This window comes from Phlebotomus papatasi, chromosome 3, assembly GCF_024763615.1.
Source record: "Phlebotomus papatasi isolate M1 chromosome 3, Ppap_2.1, whole genome shotgun sequence".
Taxonomy (NCBI): domain Eukaryota; kingdom Metazoa; phylum Arthropoda; class Insecta; order Diptera; family Psychodidae; genus Phlebotomus; species Phlebotomus papatasi.
In genome coordinates this window covers 38,569,878-38,584,516 of record NC_077224.1, presented here as the reverse complement: position 1 = coordinate 38,584,516, position 14,639 = coordinate 38,569,878, and the positions used below count along the sequence as shown (strand labels likewise).

General features: G+C 35.5%; 2 protein-coding genes across 2 annotated transcripts; one reads left to right on the top strand and one right to left on the bottom strand.

The window, feature by feature from the left end:
* Positions 1-1,474: 1,474 nt before the first annotated feature.
* On the bottom strand, positions 1,475-7,088 carry LOC129805605 (uncharacterized). The gene is made up of 2 exons (XM_055853640.1): positions 5,485-7,088; positions 1,475-1,517 (listed from the first exon to the last, which is right to left on the bottom strand). The coding sequence occupies exons 1-2, from the start codon at positions 6,817-6,819 to the stop codon at positions 1,506-1,508; spliced, it is 1,347 nt and encodes a 448-aa protein (XP_055709615.1). The 5' UTR covers positions 6,820-7,088; the 3' UTR covers positions 1,475-1,505.
* Positions 7,089-7,396: 308 nt separating this feature from the next.
* LOC129805593 (protein arginine N-methyltransferase 9-like) lies at positions 7,397-14,571 on the top strand. Its single transcript, XM_055853626.1, has 2 exons — positions 7,397-7,998; positions 12,456-14,571. The coding sequence occupies exons 1-2, from the start codon at positions 7,721-7,723 to the stop codon at positions 14,326-14,328; spliced, it is 2,151 nt and encodes a 716-aa protein (XP_055709601.1). The 5' UTR covers positions 7,397-7,720; the 3' UTR covers positions 14,329-14,571.
* The last annotated feature ends 68 nt before the right edge of the window (positions 14,572-14,639 follow it).

Below are 14,639 nucleotides of genomic sequence, written 5' to 3'. Positions count from 1 at the left end.
ACACTTACAATAAATCTTTACTGGGAAATTTTACGGGCTAAATATTCTCGAGGACCAGCCTGGATCTATTTGCACCTTTATCACCCGTTTTATTAATACCTGCTACGAATTTCCAAGAAGGTGCCCTATGATTTTTCTTCTTGTAAATAAATTGAAACGATTTTTTATTAATATTTTTACGTGAACACAGCTAGGGTTAAGATGGTTAAGAACGTTAAGAACGAATATTTTGAGTAAGTTAATAAGTTTTGAAAATTGGTTAAAAAATATACATAAAAATCGGGGAAACAAATCTGGAGGTTATTGGCATTATGAACGAAATTTGCATTTTACCCATTTTACCTATAGAAAACAATCTTTTCATAAAAATGAAAGAAATCCATGGAATGTAAACTTATGAGAGAGGTTGAGGGAGTAAAAAAATATCCCTACGAGGGAGCCGAGTGTGAATTCAGGAAGTACCGGATTCGAACCATCAGCTGGAGAGGCTCCCTACGCTGCCTACCGAGGGACAAACATTACATTAAGAGAAATCCGAAAAACTTAAAAAAACATTCCGGAAATGTTAATTTTACCCTGCAGTATTGATCCGAAATCGGTGTAAATATAATGCTTTTTAGGTGTATTAGGGGTTAAAGTTACCCTTTTTCATGTTAATTTTACCCTTAAAAAATGTGTAAAATTAACATTAAAAAATTTTGATATATTTTTACACCTAAAAAGTGTTAAATTTATGAGGAAAAATTTAATAGCACCCCCATTTTTTCCCAGTGTATAGTCGAAATAAGAGAACTCCAATTCAGCTGGAGAGGACACATCTACTGAAAGTCACCTAAGAGAAGTCCAGAAAGCTACTAAAATGTGAGCCTGGGAAGCCTGAAGGAATGAGGATGAGAAAAAGCGCAGAAAAAAGAGCTAGGGTCCCTAGGGTCCAAAGTAATTGAAGGAGAGTTGGCGGAAAGTTGCTAGGATTTGAAGAGGGTTTCGAGAGTCCTAGTCTCTTAAAGAAACGTCCTATCTGCCTCATTATGGTAGAAAAGAATCCTTCTACTCTGAATTTTTCTATCAGAACCTCACAGTTCAGAGATAATCATAGCAATTCAACTTCAAGGAATCTAGAATCTCCTAATTTTCCTTCAGTAAAATCAAGCTAATACCCATTTAATTATATGAGATTTATATGTTTTATAAATATTTGTTATACCCTAAAAAAGAGAGCTTATAATTGTCTATCTAAAAAGACTAACCAGAACCAGAATATATTAGGAAGTAATAAAGTTATGCAAATCCAAGCAAAAAAAACTTTCAACTTACCTTCTCCAGCTGATACTGCCATTTCAATCCATGAGTTCATTTTCACTAGGGTCAATTCAACATCTACAATTTCTTGAAATCGCATCACTTTTTTCTATCTTCATATTTTTCTACATTTTTCACACAAGAGAAAATGAACAGAAAAAAACAAAAGCGCAAATTTTTTCTTCTTCTTCTTCTTCTTCTTTATTTCAGGCTTTCTTCTAAAAGAAGGTATCGCCCTCTATATGTTAATACATTTCCTTACATTTCAGTTTGGTTTTGAAAATAGTAAAGTGTACGGTGTACACGTACACATACACACTATACTTTACATTTACATATATAAAGGAAAGTAATACTATATGCATGCATTATATACATTCTTAAAATTAAATTTCATTACTTAAATTAATCTTATCTAAAAAATTTAAAGTCTTTAATACTTCATTTTCATTATCACTGAGTAATACTTCTAATTTTCCATCTATTTCTAGTTCTTCTCTTATATTTTTATATTTCGGACATTCTACTAATATATGTTGTACATTCAGATCTACATTGCAACAGTCACATTTGGATGGAAATTCTTTTTTGAAAATAGAATTATGTGTAATGGCAGTATGGCCGATTCTTAATCTAGTTAAAATAATTTCATCTTTCCTAGTATCTCTATCTACTGTGGTATATTTATCAACATTGTTTTTGATTTTGTACATTTTGTTATTTTCAAGGGTATTCCATGTATCACACCATTTTTCTTTAATTTTAAGGTTGACAACGTTTTTAATATCTAAATATGGCACTTTATACTCTGTATTAAGTTCACTAGCCTCTTTAGCAAATTTATCTGCTAAATCATTTCCCTCAATGTCAAGATGGCTTGGGATCCAACAAATTGTAATATTGAAATTGTTCTCTTTCTTAATGTCATTTGCTTCCAGGATTATTTCTTTGATAATTTTACTCTGCTTTATATTAATATTGTTAATAGCTTGGATAGCACTTAAAGAATCCGAAAAAATAACCACATTTTTGTTATTGGTATTATCAATCCGTAAATATTTTAGGCCCTCTAATATAGCAATTGTCTCTGCTGTAAATATTGAGCATTCTTCATATAATCGAAATGCTATTTCAACATTAGGTAAGATAACTGCAAGTCCTGTATGATTTACAGATTTAGACCCATCGGTAAAAACCTGTTCATAATTTTTATATTGAGATATTTTCTTATCTAGTTGAATTCTTGTTAGTTGGGATTTTTTAAATTTAGTTAGTTCTTGGTCTATTGTAATTTCATTCGGAGTTTGAGGGTTCCAATCATAACTGGTATTTATTTCTAAGGGTGGGAGTTTTATATTTAATTCATCTAGAATATTACGAAACACTTTCGCTAAAGGATCCAATGCATGAAGGTTATCTAATTGTAAGGCAGTTTTAAATAAATTGAAAAGAGGGTGGTCACTATAAGTTACTATTTTTAATCCATAGTTTAAAGTATATTTCTTGCAAATCATGCTTAAAGGTAGTTGGCCTGCTTCTACTAGTAAATATTCAATGCGGCTTGTTCTATGTGCACCCGTAACTAGTCTGATACTGCTATGATAAGCACTACTAAGTTTTTTAAGGCTTTTGTTGTTGAGATTTCCATAAACTATTATACCATATGTCAAAGTACTGACAATTAATGCGTTGTGCATCATCATCAGTGTTTTCCTATGGATACCCCATTTCTTTCTTGCAACACATTTAATAATATCGAGCCTTTTTGAACATTTTGTTTTAATTAATCTAGTGTTATCTTCCCAGTTAAGTTTTCTATCAAAAATAACTCCCAAAAATTTATAGCTTTCAACACATTCTATGGTATTACCATAGAGTTTCAGTTCAATATTATCATGGGGTTTTCGGAGTTTGCAAAAATGAACTATTTTAGTTTTATCTGAGTTAAAGTTAAGTCCATAGGTCTTATTCCATTGTTCTAAATTATCTAATGTAGCAGACAATTTATTTTGTATTATTTCCTCATCATGATCTGCATAGTATACTACGAGGTCGTCTGCATACATTAACGGTTGCACATCATGTGGAATATTTTCAAAAATTGAATTAATATAGATTAAAAATAATGTGACCGAAATTACGGAACCTTGTGGTATGCCATTTTTAATTTCATACGGATTTGATAAATGTTTTCCATTGTATACTTGGATCTTACGATCAGAAAGAAAATGAGCTATGAAGTTCAACATTTTACCTCTAATTCCAATTTTATCTAATTCTTTTAGTATTCCTACTTTCCAAACTTGATCATAAGCCTTACTGATATCAAAAAATATAGCATAAAGATGTTGTTTATTTTTAAAGGCAGAATGAATGTCATTAGTTAATTGAATTAAATTATCATTGGTAGTTCTGCCCCTTCTGAAACCTGCTTGAAATTGTGATAAAATGTTATTTTTTTCAAGAAAGTAGACTAGTCTTTTATTAAGAATACGTTCTAAAATTTTTGAAAGGCAAGATGTCCTTGAAATTGGACGATAGTTATTAGGATCAGAGTTACTTTTACCAGGTTTGCAAATTGGTTTAACCCAAGCTGTTTTCCAAGTATCTGGGAAATAAGATCCATCATAGATTTCATTATATATTTTAAGCAGAATTTCTAAACCTTTTTCGCTTAAATTTTTAATAAAAGTGTAATGAATTTCATCCGGGCCTGGGGAAGACCCTGTTACTTCATTTATGACTCCTTTCAATTCATGCATAGTTATAGGTTGATTATATAAAGTGTCAGGAGTATTGCTATGTTGGGGCAATGAAAAATTATGTTCTACTTCTGTTTTGAAATTCAAAAATTCAGCATTATAATAGTTATCAGATGAGTTATTAGAAAAGGTTTGAGCAAATATATTAGCAATTTCTTTAGTATCATCAATCATATTATCATTAATTTTAAGAGTTTTGACTTCGTTATGAACTTCTTTTCTATTAAAAATATTAATTTTATTCCAAATTTCTTTCAAGCTAGTTTCACTGTTAATAGAGGATATGTATTTGTCAAAACTATCCCTTCTTGCATTTCTTAATAGTTTCTGAATTTCTGCTTTAATACGTTTATACTCTGTTAAAGTATTTGGATCAGTTGATTTCCTGGATGACTTGTATAATTGTTTCCGTGTTTTAATTTTCATACGAAGTTCTTTAGAGAACCATGGTAAAGGTTTTTTATTAATTGGTTTAGATTTAGGGCAGTTAATGTTGGCGATATTAATCAATTGAGAACAAAATTGTTGATAAGTATTATCATTGGAATTAGGATCAATGTTGATATCAGAAGTCTCTACATGAAATTTATCCCAATTGCAATCCTTCAGTTTCCAATTGGGAAGTTTGGAATCAGTACTTCTCATGTAATTAAAATTTAATAAAATAGGTATATGGTCGCTACTTAGAGGTTCATCGTAAGTGTGAAAATTAATAATATTAGCTACGGAAGCTGAACAGAGAGCAATGTCAATACAAGATGTTTTCCCATTATGCCAAATATGAGTAGGCTCACCATTGTTTAAAACTACTAAATCATGATCATGAATTATTTTCTCTAACTTATCACCTCTAGTATCAGTATTTTTATCGCCCCAAATAGGATTTTTTGCATTGAAATCACCTACAATCAAAAACGGTTGAGGGATTTTTGATATTAATTCTTCAAAATGCTTCATAATTTCTTTATCATATTGTGGTGGTAGATAAATAGTACAAAGATAAAAAACAATAGGATTGTATACTTTAATAATTATGGCTTGTAAAGATGTGTTAATGTTAATAATCTCATATTCATATTGTTGTTTAATTGCTATGAGGACACCGCCACTACTTATGTGGGCGTCATAAATATTTTTATATTCAATATTGTAATTATTAAGAATGGGGAGATTAAATTCATTTAATCTTGTTTCTTGAATACATATAAAATTTGGTTTGTATTCTGTTATTAATATTTTTAAGTCTTCGTAATGCTTATAAAATCCGTTAATATTCCAATTAAGGAGATTGTACTGATCTAAATTATTTCCGAAATCCAACATTGTCCCTATTTGGGTCAATGTTAGATAATTCGGAAAGCAAATCTTCTTCTGACATTTCTTCATCATCGTTATTATGTGTAGTATTATAAATGTTTGTTACCTTAAAATCAAAGGTTTTGGTCTTCTTACTAATTTGATGCGTTTGTTCATCTGACGATGATGTTGGGTGTTGACGCTTTTCCTTGAGGGCAGTCAGGATTCGAGCTGCTTGTTCTTCTTGGTTATTTGATTGGGCATCAGCCTGGTTTTGTTGGTTTGTTTCCAATTTGGAAGTCGATGCAACAGGTACATTTCTTTCAGTTTCAGTATTAGATGTCTCATCAATGTCAGAGATTTCAAAATTCTCCTCTGAAGATCCCTGATTGGTTTCCTGTGTCATGTTTCTCTTAAAACCCTTGATTGTGAAACTCCTCCTTCTTCCTCTTCTCCGTGGAGGTCTGTTCTTCTTCCTTTGGTTTAATGCGTTAAGTTCTGGATTTTCCTCCTCTAGGTCAAGTCCATCATATATGTTTTGTGCAACAATGTTTGCATATGACCTTGCTTCACTTTTCTGGTGATTTTTCAGTCGATATGCCTCCCCTCTGGACATATTCTGTTCTACCATTATTTTATTGATGTCTTCGGCAATAATCCTTTCTGGGCAGTTTGAATCAGTCGCAGAATGGGAATTATTTTCATTATTCCAGCAGTTAATGCATCGTTTATTGGTGCAGTTACCCTCATGTCCTTTAATTTCTCCACATTGGTGACAAATACCAATTTCTTCCCTGCAGAATCGTTCATGATGATTGAATCTGAGGCATTTCATGCATTGTAGAATTTTTCGGGTTTGGAAATTGACAAAACGTCTTGCTGATTCGCAGAAAATTTCCCGTGGAAGGATAGTTCCATGGAAAAGAACTTTGATCCTTTCTGTTGTATGAAAAGTTTCAACACCCTTCTCAGTCTCTTTGCGCGTTATTCTCATGACTCTTTTAACTTTGATGTCGTTCCCATTTGTTGTCCGGATTTTTCCCTGGAGTTCCTCCACAGAGAGCTCGACAGACACTCCATTGATGATTCCCATTGATGCTACATAATAAGTTGGAATGTAGCATTTATACCCATAAGGTTTCACTCTCTCTTCATTCACACATGTATTGGCACCATTTTTTGTTTTGAAGTATGCAATAACATTTCTCCTGTTCACTTTAGCTACTTCAATGATTTCACCAGCTGGGTAGATTTTGTTGAGGCAAACCCCAACATCCATATCGTTAATTTTTTTAGCAGGGTCGATTCTGGAAATCACTACACGATATGATGTCCCATAGTGAAATCCTTCCAGGTATAGATTGGGTTCTCTAGGAATTTGTTGAGTTCCACCAGGATCACCAGGGTCCTGAGGGCGGCGGCCCCCAGGATCCTGGAGGCAATTGCCCCCAGGATCAACCATCACTACTTGTTAAAAGTTCAATAAATTATTGTCTCTTGTTTAAAACTTTCACAAATGTATCGTATGCACTCTGTTTTGTTTTGTCTGAACTTGTCTTAACTTTGTCTGTTTTTGTTTCTCACTATTTTTTCAGTCTTTATTTTACTAAAATACTTTAAAATGTTCACAGCAACTACTAGGTATTTAAAGAGAAAGGAATTTTAAGATAAAATACTAATAATTGTGAATAAATTTGATTTTCTCACAAAAGGCACGTCTTTCTGCATCGGGAGTTCAAAACCGCGCAAATTTTTTTCAATGGCTGCCTATGTGATTTCGCCCGATTTCGCCACTTCATATTTAAATTGCTATAAAAACGGTTTTTTTTTTAAATAAAAATAAATCACAACACAAAACTGTTTTTATTCGTAAATAAGAAAATCATCTTAAGGATCTTATGATATTTTCTTGTTTTTGTAAGGAAAATTTTACAACGTGTAGCTCTTAACAGGAGGAAAATGAAATTTTGGAAGGGGGAAAGACCTCACATAACCTCAAAAAGTGAAAGCAAAAGGTTCTTTTTGAAAATTTCACAGATATTGCCATCAATTTCATATTTTTTAGTGTGTGAAATTTCTTTTTACTTCAAAATTTTTATTGTACTCTTTTAGTTTTTATTATGAAATTGAATTAGTGACTCTAAAAATGTTTCTTTAACTTGTGTTGTGTGGCTTATGGGGTGAATTGGGCAGTAATAGAAACCTTATTTTGTAGCTATGGCAAAGAATCTCTTGAACTACAAGGATAAGTAGCCTTATCATTCCGTTTTCATGGCGGAATAGGTCACTTTTTTTCATGTAGAAATTTTCGGTGGAAAAAGCTGCGGAATGGAGCAATAAGAGTGAATGTGGCGTGTGAAAAAATGAGTGATTCCCGTGCCCTGGCCATTGATGAGGTGTATGAGTTCGTGAAAGTTGCAAATTACGCAGCAGCCTTCAATTTACTGATGGAACAATTGGAGCTTCAGCTGACTCCGGAAAAGTCAACGTCGGAGCTCTTGACATTTGTCTTACATCAGCACACAGATCAGCTGCAGGCCCAAGAGAAATACACAGAGCTATTTGATTGCTATGACAAAGTGCTGCGTCAGTATCCCAAAGATTGCGAATTGCTAACGGAGCTGGGATCGAGGCTGTACAAGTGAGTATCACCTTGAGTGGGTGTTACACCCATGGATTATCACTGTCTCTTCGCGTTTGCAGCTAAATAATTGAGAGGGAGGGCATAACAATGTCCCTCGAGGTCATCATGGGTGTTGCCCGGAAGCACCTGAAGCAGCACAAGGCGAAACACTTGAGACATTTGGCCAGGCAGATTTCTCTGGTGGACTGTGGTGTCCGGATGGGTTTCATCTGTGGACCACCACAGCCACCAATTGAGAATCTGCGCAGTCTCTTGCGACAATTGCACCTTGACAAGGTTATCAGTGACGGATGCACATGCATTGCATTCCACGGGGAATTGTGTATCGTGAACTTGCCAAAAATTCACCGGGTTTTCCACTCCAAACTCCCCATTTTCGTCGATGTTTCCCAGAATATGGCTCAGCCAGAAATTCTGGAACACAGTAATCCCCAAATTGTACGATTTCTTCATGAATTCCGGGAGAAAATGGCAAATATTAAAGAGAATTGCTTAGAGTTCTCTTCAGAAGTGTCACTTTCTGCTGTTTTGGGGCTTCTGGGTGGATACCCAGTGATCTACTGGAGTCAGTCTGATGGAAATTGTCTCTCCATGTGCCTTCTGAGGCAATTCCGTGCCTCAATAGACAAGGAAGAAGTAATGTCCTTCACAGTTCCTGAGATCCTTATGGGATGTCCTGAGATTCTGCAGAGTTTAAATTTCTGGAAGTCCACTTTGAGAACAGCTGAAATTGCAATTGAGGAGACTGTCCACCAAGAACTGGTGGTCATTCTCTGAATATCTTTTGGTAATTGAAATTTCTTCTGGATTTCTAATTTCCTTTCACATCATTTCTCAAAAGAAAATATTTTATAATTTTTATAATCTTCCTTAATCTTTCAAACCTTTTTGGAAATCGCTTTTTTCTATTTAAAAAAGGACTACAAAGCGTTGCAGCTTTGCGAACTGCTCGAACTCGTAACTTAGATGCTATACCTAACCGGAAAATTATTATCATTTATCGTAGGGGGAAGTCGGGCACTTTTGAATGTAGGGCACCTTTGAGATTGGGTCACCTTTAAAATTGGAATTTTTCCTCTATTTTTAAATAAAATTGAGTCTTATCGTGATATAATTTAGCTTCTCAATCTGTTTGTGCATGTAGCTCCTCAATCCGTTTCTGGTAGAAATTATTTGAAATTTTATAACCGGTTCATAACCGATTATAACCGGTTCAGTCTACACATAAATTCCAAGGCCTTTCCAACGAACCTAAATATTAATTTAATTGGATGAAAAGTACGCTCTCTAGAGCACTTTTAACAATTGACCTTGAAAACAGTTATTAGGAATAATTCGATGGTGTTTCCGTATACATAGAGCGACCTCCCTGGCACGAGGCCTGTTTTGTTAAAGACAAATCTCACATTTATATACAGATTCATATAGGAACTTTCTGCATTCATGACCGGTGCGTTACGCGAAATACAGGGAGTTCCGGCGGTTCCGGCTTGAGAGAAAATGGACTGAAAGAATTTCATACGAATTTCCTACTATTGGGAGCTCATTTATAAAATAATTTTTGAAATGCCTCTAAATGTATGCAAATCTTTTTTTAACGCTTGGTAAATTTAAAATACATTTCTTATGAACCGTAGGCACTGAAAATACGCTGAAAAATTGGCGGCGAAAATACCTACTTGCATACATCCCGGAGTTTCCATAATTTATCCCAAATATCTCCTGCAGATGATGCAATTTTACTGTGTCACTGAAGTTAATTCGCTAGCTTTTTTCGGTCTCGGAAAATACTTTTAAAGCAGAACTCATCCCTGTATATCAAAAGTGAGAACTGGAGCCCCTTTGTAAGATGCTGGAGCCTGTAAATGGATAAATATGCTAGATTTCTGTGGAAATACTTTTTGTCTACAAGTTTTGAGAGCAGAGTCTATGAGCTGGCTTCAAATAGCTTCATGATAATTGCTGTAGGGTTGCGCAGAGTTCTCTGATATTCGGGTGACAGCTGTCAAACACACGAGAATTCAAAAAATTCCCCTTCTCACATGGGTCATTTTCGGTCCCAATCAATCGAATACAGAGGATCTCAGTGGCACAATAGGCAAGACCATTGGGTCTTGGGCAGTGGGATCTCTGACTCGACTCACACAGTTGTAAGTTCAAGTCCTACACAGTTTTAAAGGAAATTCCAAGACCTTTCCCACGAGCCCAAATATGATACCATTCGCTTGATAAATGCGCTCTCTAGTGTCCTTTTAACTCAAATTCAGAAAAATCTCAAATACGCAGAAAGTCATCAAATGACATGTGGTATATTCAAAAAGTGCGAAAGTTGGTTAATTCTTTTAAAAAGTTCATCAAAGATTGAAATGACAATTTACGCAGCACACAATAAAGAAAATTTGTATGAAGTTGCATACGACGGTGGCGCAGCGGTATAGCGCAGGACATTTAATGCGCGGGTTCGAACCTTGGCTCCGTCTGTTTTTTCCTTGTGATATCGTTTTTTTTTTTTTAATAAAAAATGATGTCCTTTATTTAGTATAGTGTTATTGTAATGTAAATTGCTTACCTAGAGTACCAAATGAAAATATTCAACAATTTTTAAAAGCGATATGCCTTCATTTTCGAGTCAGGAAATAATATTGAGATGCTAAAAATCACATCACCGGTTCACTGTGCGAAAACGTTTCAAGATCCTAACAAACATGTTTTTTAAGGGATGACAAGTGGTGGAAAAAATTAAGGTAATTTAATGGTCCTTGAGTCGATTTGTGGGGGTTCTCCAATTCTCTCAAGTAGCTATCTCTCACCGTTTGACCTCTAGTTCCGGTAATTGCCGGATGGACAGACAGATAAGCAGCGTTTTATCATTTCTCAGCAATCATGTGAAACGAAGATAGGGCGAAACCGACGAAACGAACACCTATTTGCACTTTCAGAACTTGTGTGATTTTTTACTCAAATTAATTGGCTGTAAAAAATATAACTCGAAATAAGTAAGAACAGTATTGTTTCAGTAAGAACAATACTTTTTGTATTTGTCTTATAAGCGCCATTGTTTGGCTCAAAGGCTCAAATTAATGATCACCTGAATTGTAACTCTTCAAAACAGCATAGTTTTGCGTGATCATTATTAGAGGCGTTACAATCGAGAAAGACGATTCTCGAAATTCTAAAATGTAAAATCTTAAAATTTTCAATAATCAAAAAGCGTCCTGTAGATTTTTTTTTACTTTTTGAGGAAATTTCTAGATTTTAAATTCAACAGATCGGCACGATATCGGCAAATCGATAGGGAAGAATGGGGCAAAAAGTCACAAAACGGATGTTTTATTTTTTTACAAGCTACTCGATCGCTTCAAAAATTTCTAATTAGCGCAGTTTTATAGGAAATTTACCGCTCTACAACATTGTGAAAGTAATTTTCCTTTATTTTGTAAGGAAATACGTTTATCGAGCCAATTTCTAAAAGGTAATTTTGTGACTATTCTCAAAAATGCTGGGGCAAATAGTACCAGACATTGCGTATTATCATGTTTTGATTCGCTTCATTACAGGCTTCCGTAAATTTGAAAAAATACCTAGAGGACATATTTTCATAGAAAATTTATTAATCTACACCTTTGTAAAACACAGTTTTTTCTGCGAGAAAAGTGAGAAAAACGAGGAAAGCGCTTTTCAAGCTATTTTAGAAAAAACACACAAAAGACTCCAAATCGTTTGACCAATGCAGACAACAAGCAGCGAGACATGGTAATGATGTTTCTTTTCGCCGAGAGACATCATAAATTGCTTCGCTTTTTTCTGTTACTTTTTGCTCTCTACCTTTTGTTACTTTTTACCCCAAGTGGCCATTTTTAATAAAAGAATTTCTGGATAAAAGAACCTTTGTGAAATTCTAAAATAGATAGCGGATTCGTATTCAAAAATCCAAATTATTTAGAAAATATTCACCAGTGAATCAATTTTGGAAAATACGTAATAATTGTTATTTTCTGCAAGGAAAATATTTCAAAAATAGGACTAAAAATTTTGATATGTTTTATTTTCTAAATTCCTTGTTTGAATTCTACGAAACTTACGACATTGAAGAAGGTCTATGGAGGCTATCTATAGAAAAAAAATTTGAGCCACTATATTTTTTACCTTGGAAGATATTGAATTTTGAGTTTTTCGATTTGTGACTTTTTGCCCCAGTGTCCCCTACAATTTTTACTGTGACCGGCACAGTTATCCATCCCTTGTAAATTCAAGATCCTTTAATAGCCGCTGTAGTGCTAATGACGAAGTGTCGCTTAAAATTCGTCAGAAATTAGCAAAAATTTCAGCCTTTTTAGTTAAAAAAAAAATCAAATTCAAAAGAAGAGTTTACAAAAAGTGGGCGTGGCCTAAAAATATTTCAATGTGGATTTTTTGAAATTTACGGTTATCCTTTCACTTTCTCTTGCTTTCAGACTCGGTCGTTACGTTGAATCCTTCACGTGCTTCCGGCAAGTCCTTCAGATCGATCCCAAGCATCTCAAAGCCTTCCACAGCCTTCAGTATGTGAAGGATAAACTTGTGGAGAGATGGCATTTCCGGATGCTCAATGATTCCATTCGTAGTTACATCTACGAAGGAGTTATATCCTCGAAGATACAGAAGGGATATGACACGGTACTGAACCTTGGCACCGGGACTGGATTGCTGGCAATCTATGCCTTCCGCGGGAAAGCCAAGAATATCGTGACTTGTGAAACTTCTGAGGTAATGACTTCAATAGCCCAGAAGGTGTTTGATGCTAATGGAATGCAGGAGATTGAGGTACTGGGAAAGAATTCCCGGGAAATTGGTGAGGGAGATCTTCGGGATGGGAAGCCAAAGTTGATTGTCACGGAGATTCTGGACTGTGGGGTATTTGGAGAGGAGATTCTAGAGACACTGATTCATGCCAAGGAGCATCTTCTGGCCGATGGTGGACAGATACTTCCGCATGAGGTTAGTGTTACTGTTGCTCCTTTTCAGTCCAGGTCAATTGCAATGGGAAGTGTTCTGCTCAATGAGTCTTTTGAGGAGTATATTTTTCTCAATGGCTACAGTGTTGTGGCTAGTCAGACGGATCTCTATGATGCCACAAATGTCTCCCAGTTGCCTTCCTATGAGACTCTGAGTGCTCCTGTTGAGTGTTTAAGGGTCAATTTCAACAATCTCGAGCAGATGAAGGAGTTTTTTCAGGGCAGTGGAAATACTATTCGGATGCGATGCCTGCAGTCGGGGTATGTGGATGGATTTGTGATGTGGTTCAAGTTGATGATCAATAGGCATAGGACAACGGTGATTGATACCAGTCCAAATGCCGGAAGTTGCTGGGATCAGGTGATTTTTCGCCTGAATCAGAGGCTTTATGTTGAGAGTGGACGAATGCTGAGTGTGACGGTGTCTTGTGGCACTGGACACCTTCGGCTACAGCATGCCCACAATCAGCCGACGGATAAGTGCCTGGAAATTCCCGAAGATGTACTGAGATTCATCAATGATGGGGATTATTTGACCAAATTGGAGTATGATGTGAATTCTCTGAGGAAAAATGGAACTTTTTCCACTGTGATGGACTTTTCGCCCTTTCCCTATGTGGGAATTATGTTGCTCAAGGAGAAGCGTGCCCGGCGACTTTTCTGTTCGGATCAGGCACGTGCTTTTGTGGAATTTGTGGCTGAGAACAATTGCATAGAATCTGCTTGTATTGAATTCCTAGAATCTCCCCTGGAATCATCTGTTAGCAGTACAAAAACCCTCTTTGACCTTATTATCTTGTGTCCCATTCAGATGAGTGGAGAAATTAACAATACTCACATAGCTATGTATCCCCTGCTAAAGGGAATGCTGAAGCCAAATGGGGTGATTGTGCCGGAAAAGATTGAGGTTGTGGGCAATGTCGTAAGATCGGAATGGTTAGTGAAGTCAAGTATGGTGATTGATACTCAGATGGAAACATTTGGCATTTCACAGAACATCAATCAGTACGCTACTCAGCACTTTCTTGACATCAGTGGGAATTTTGAGCATGAGAAGGTGGCGACGCTCAAACTGGCTGATTTGGCACTCGATGATGCTTTGCATGAGAACTGTGTGACTTTTAGGGTGAAGGAGGGTGAGAAAATTGACGGAATTCTCTACTATTTCAACATCTTCTTCACCAGGAAGGCAGATCCATTTGTGACACATGGGAATGATGCAAGAAATTGCTGTTTCATCAGTCGTGGTGAATGTGATAGGAAATCTCAATTGACAATCCACTTTGTACAGAATTATGGTCTTATTAAGTGTAGTATTGTTGAGTTTGACTGACCTTAGAACAATTTACATGACCCATCATCAATCCCTACACGCAACAAGTAGCTAGAAATCTCAAATTCACGGGTTAGAGAATCTCTCATAGCGGTGACCGTTACAAAGATTAAAAAAAAATCCCAACAAGATTCCTATTTAATGCGGTCAAAGTGATTGCTCCGCACAAAATTGTAATATCAAATTAGCCGAAAATGTGTAATATAGCAATTTAAATACAATATATGCAGGAAAATACCAAAATTTCTTATTATTGCTGAGAAAAAAGGGCAAGGAGCGGAATTGGGGATCTCATGGCGAAATTTCGCCGT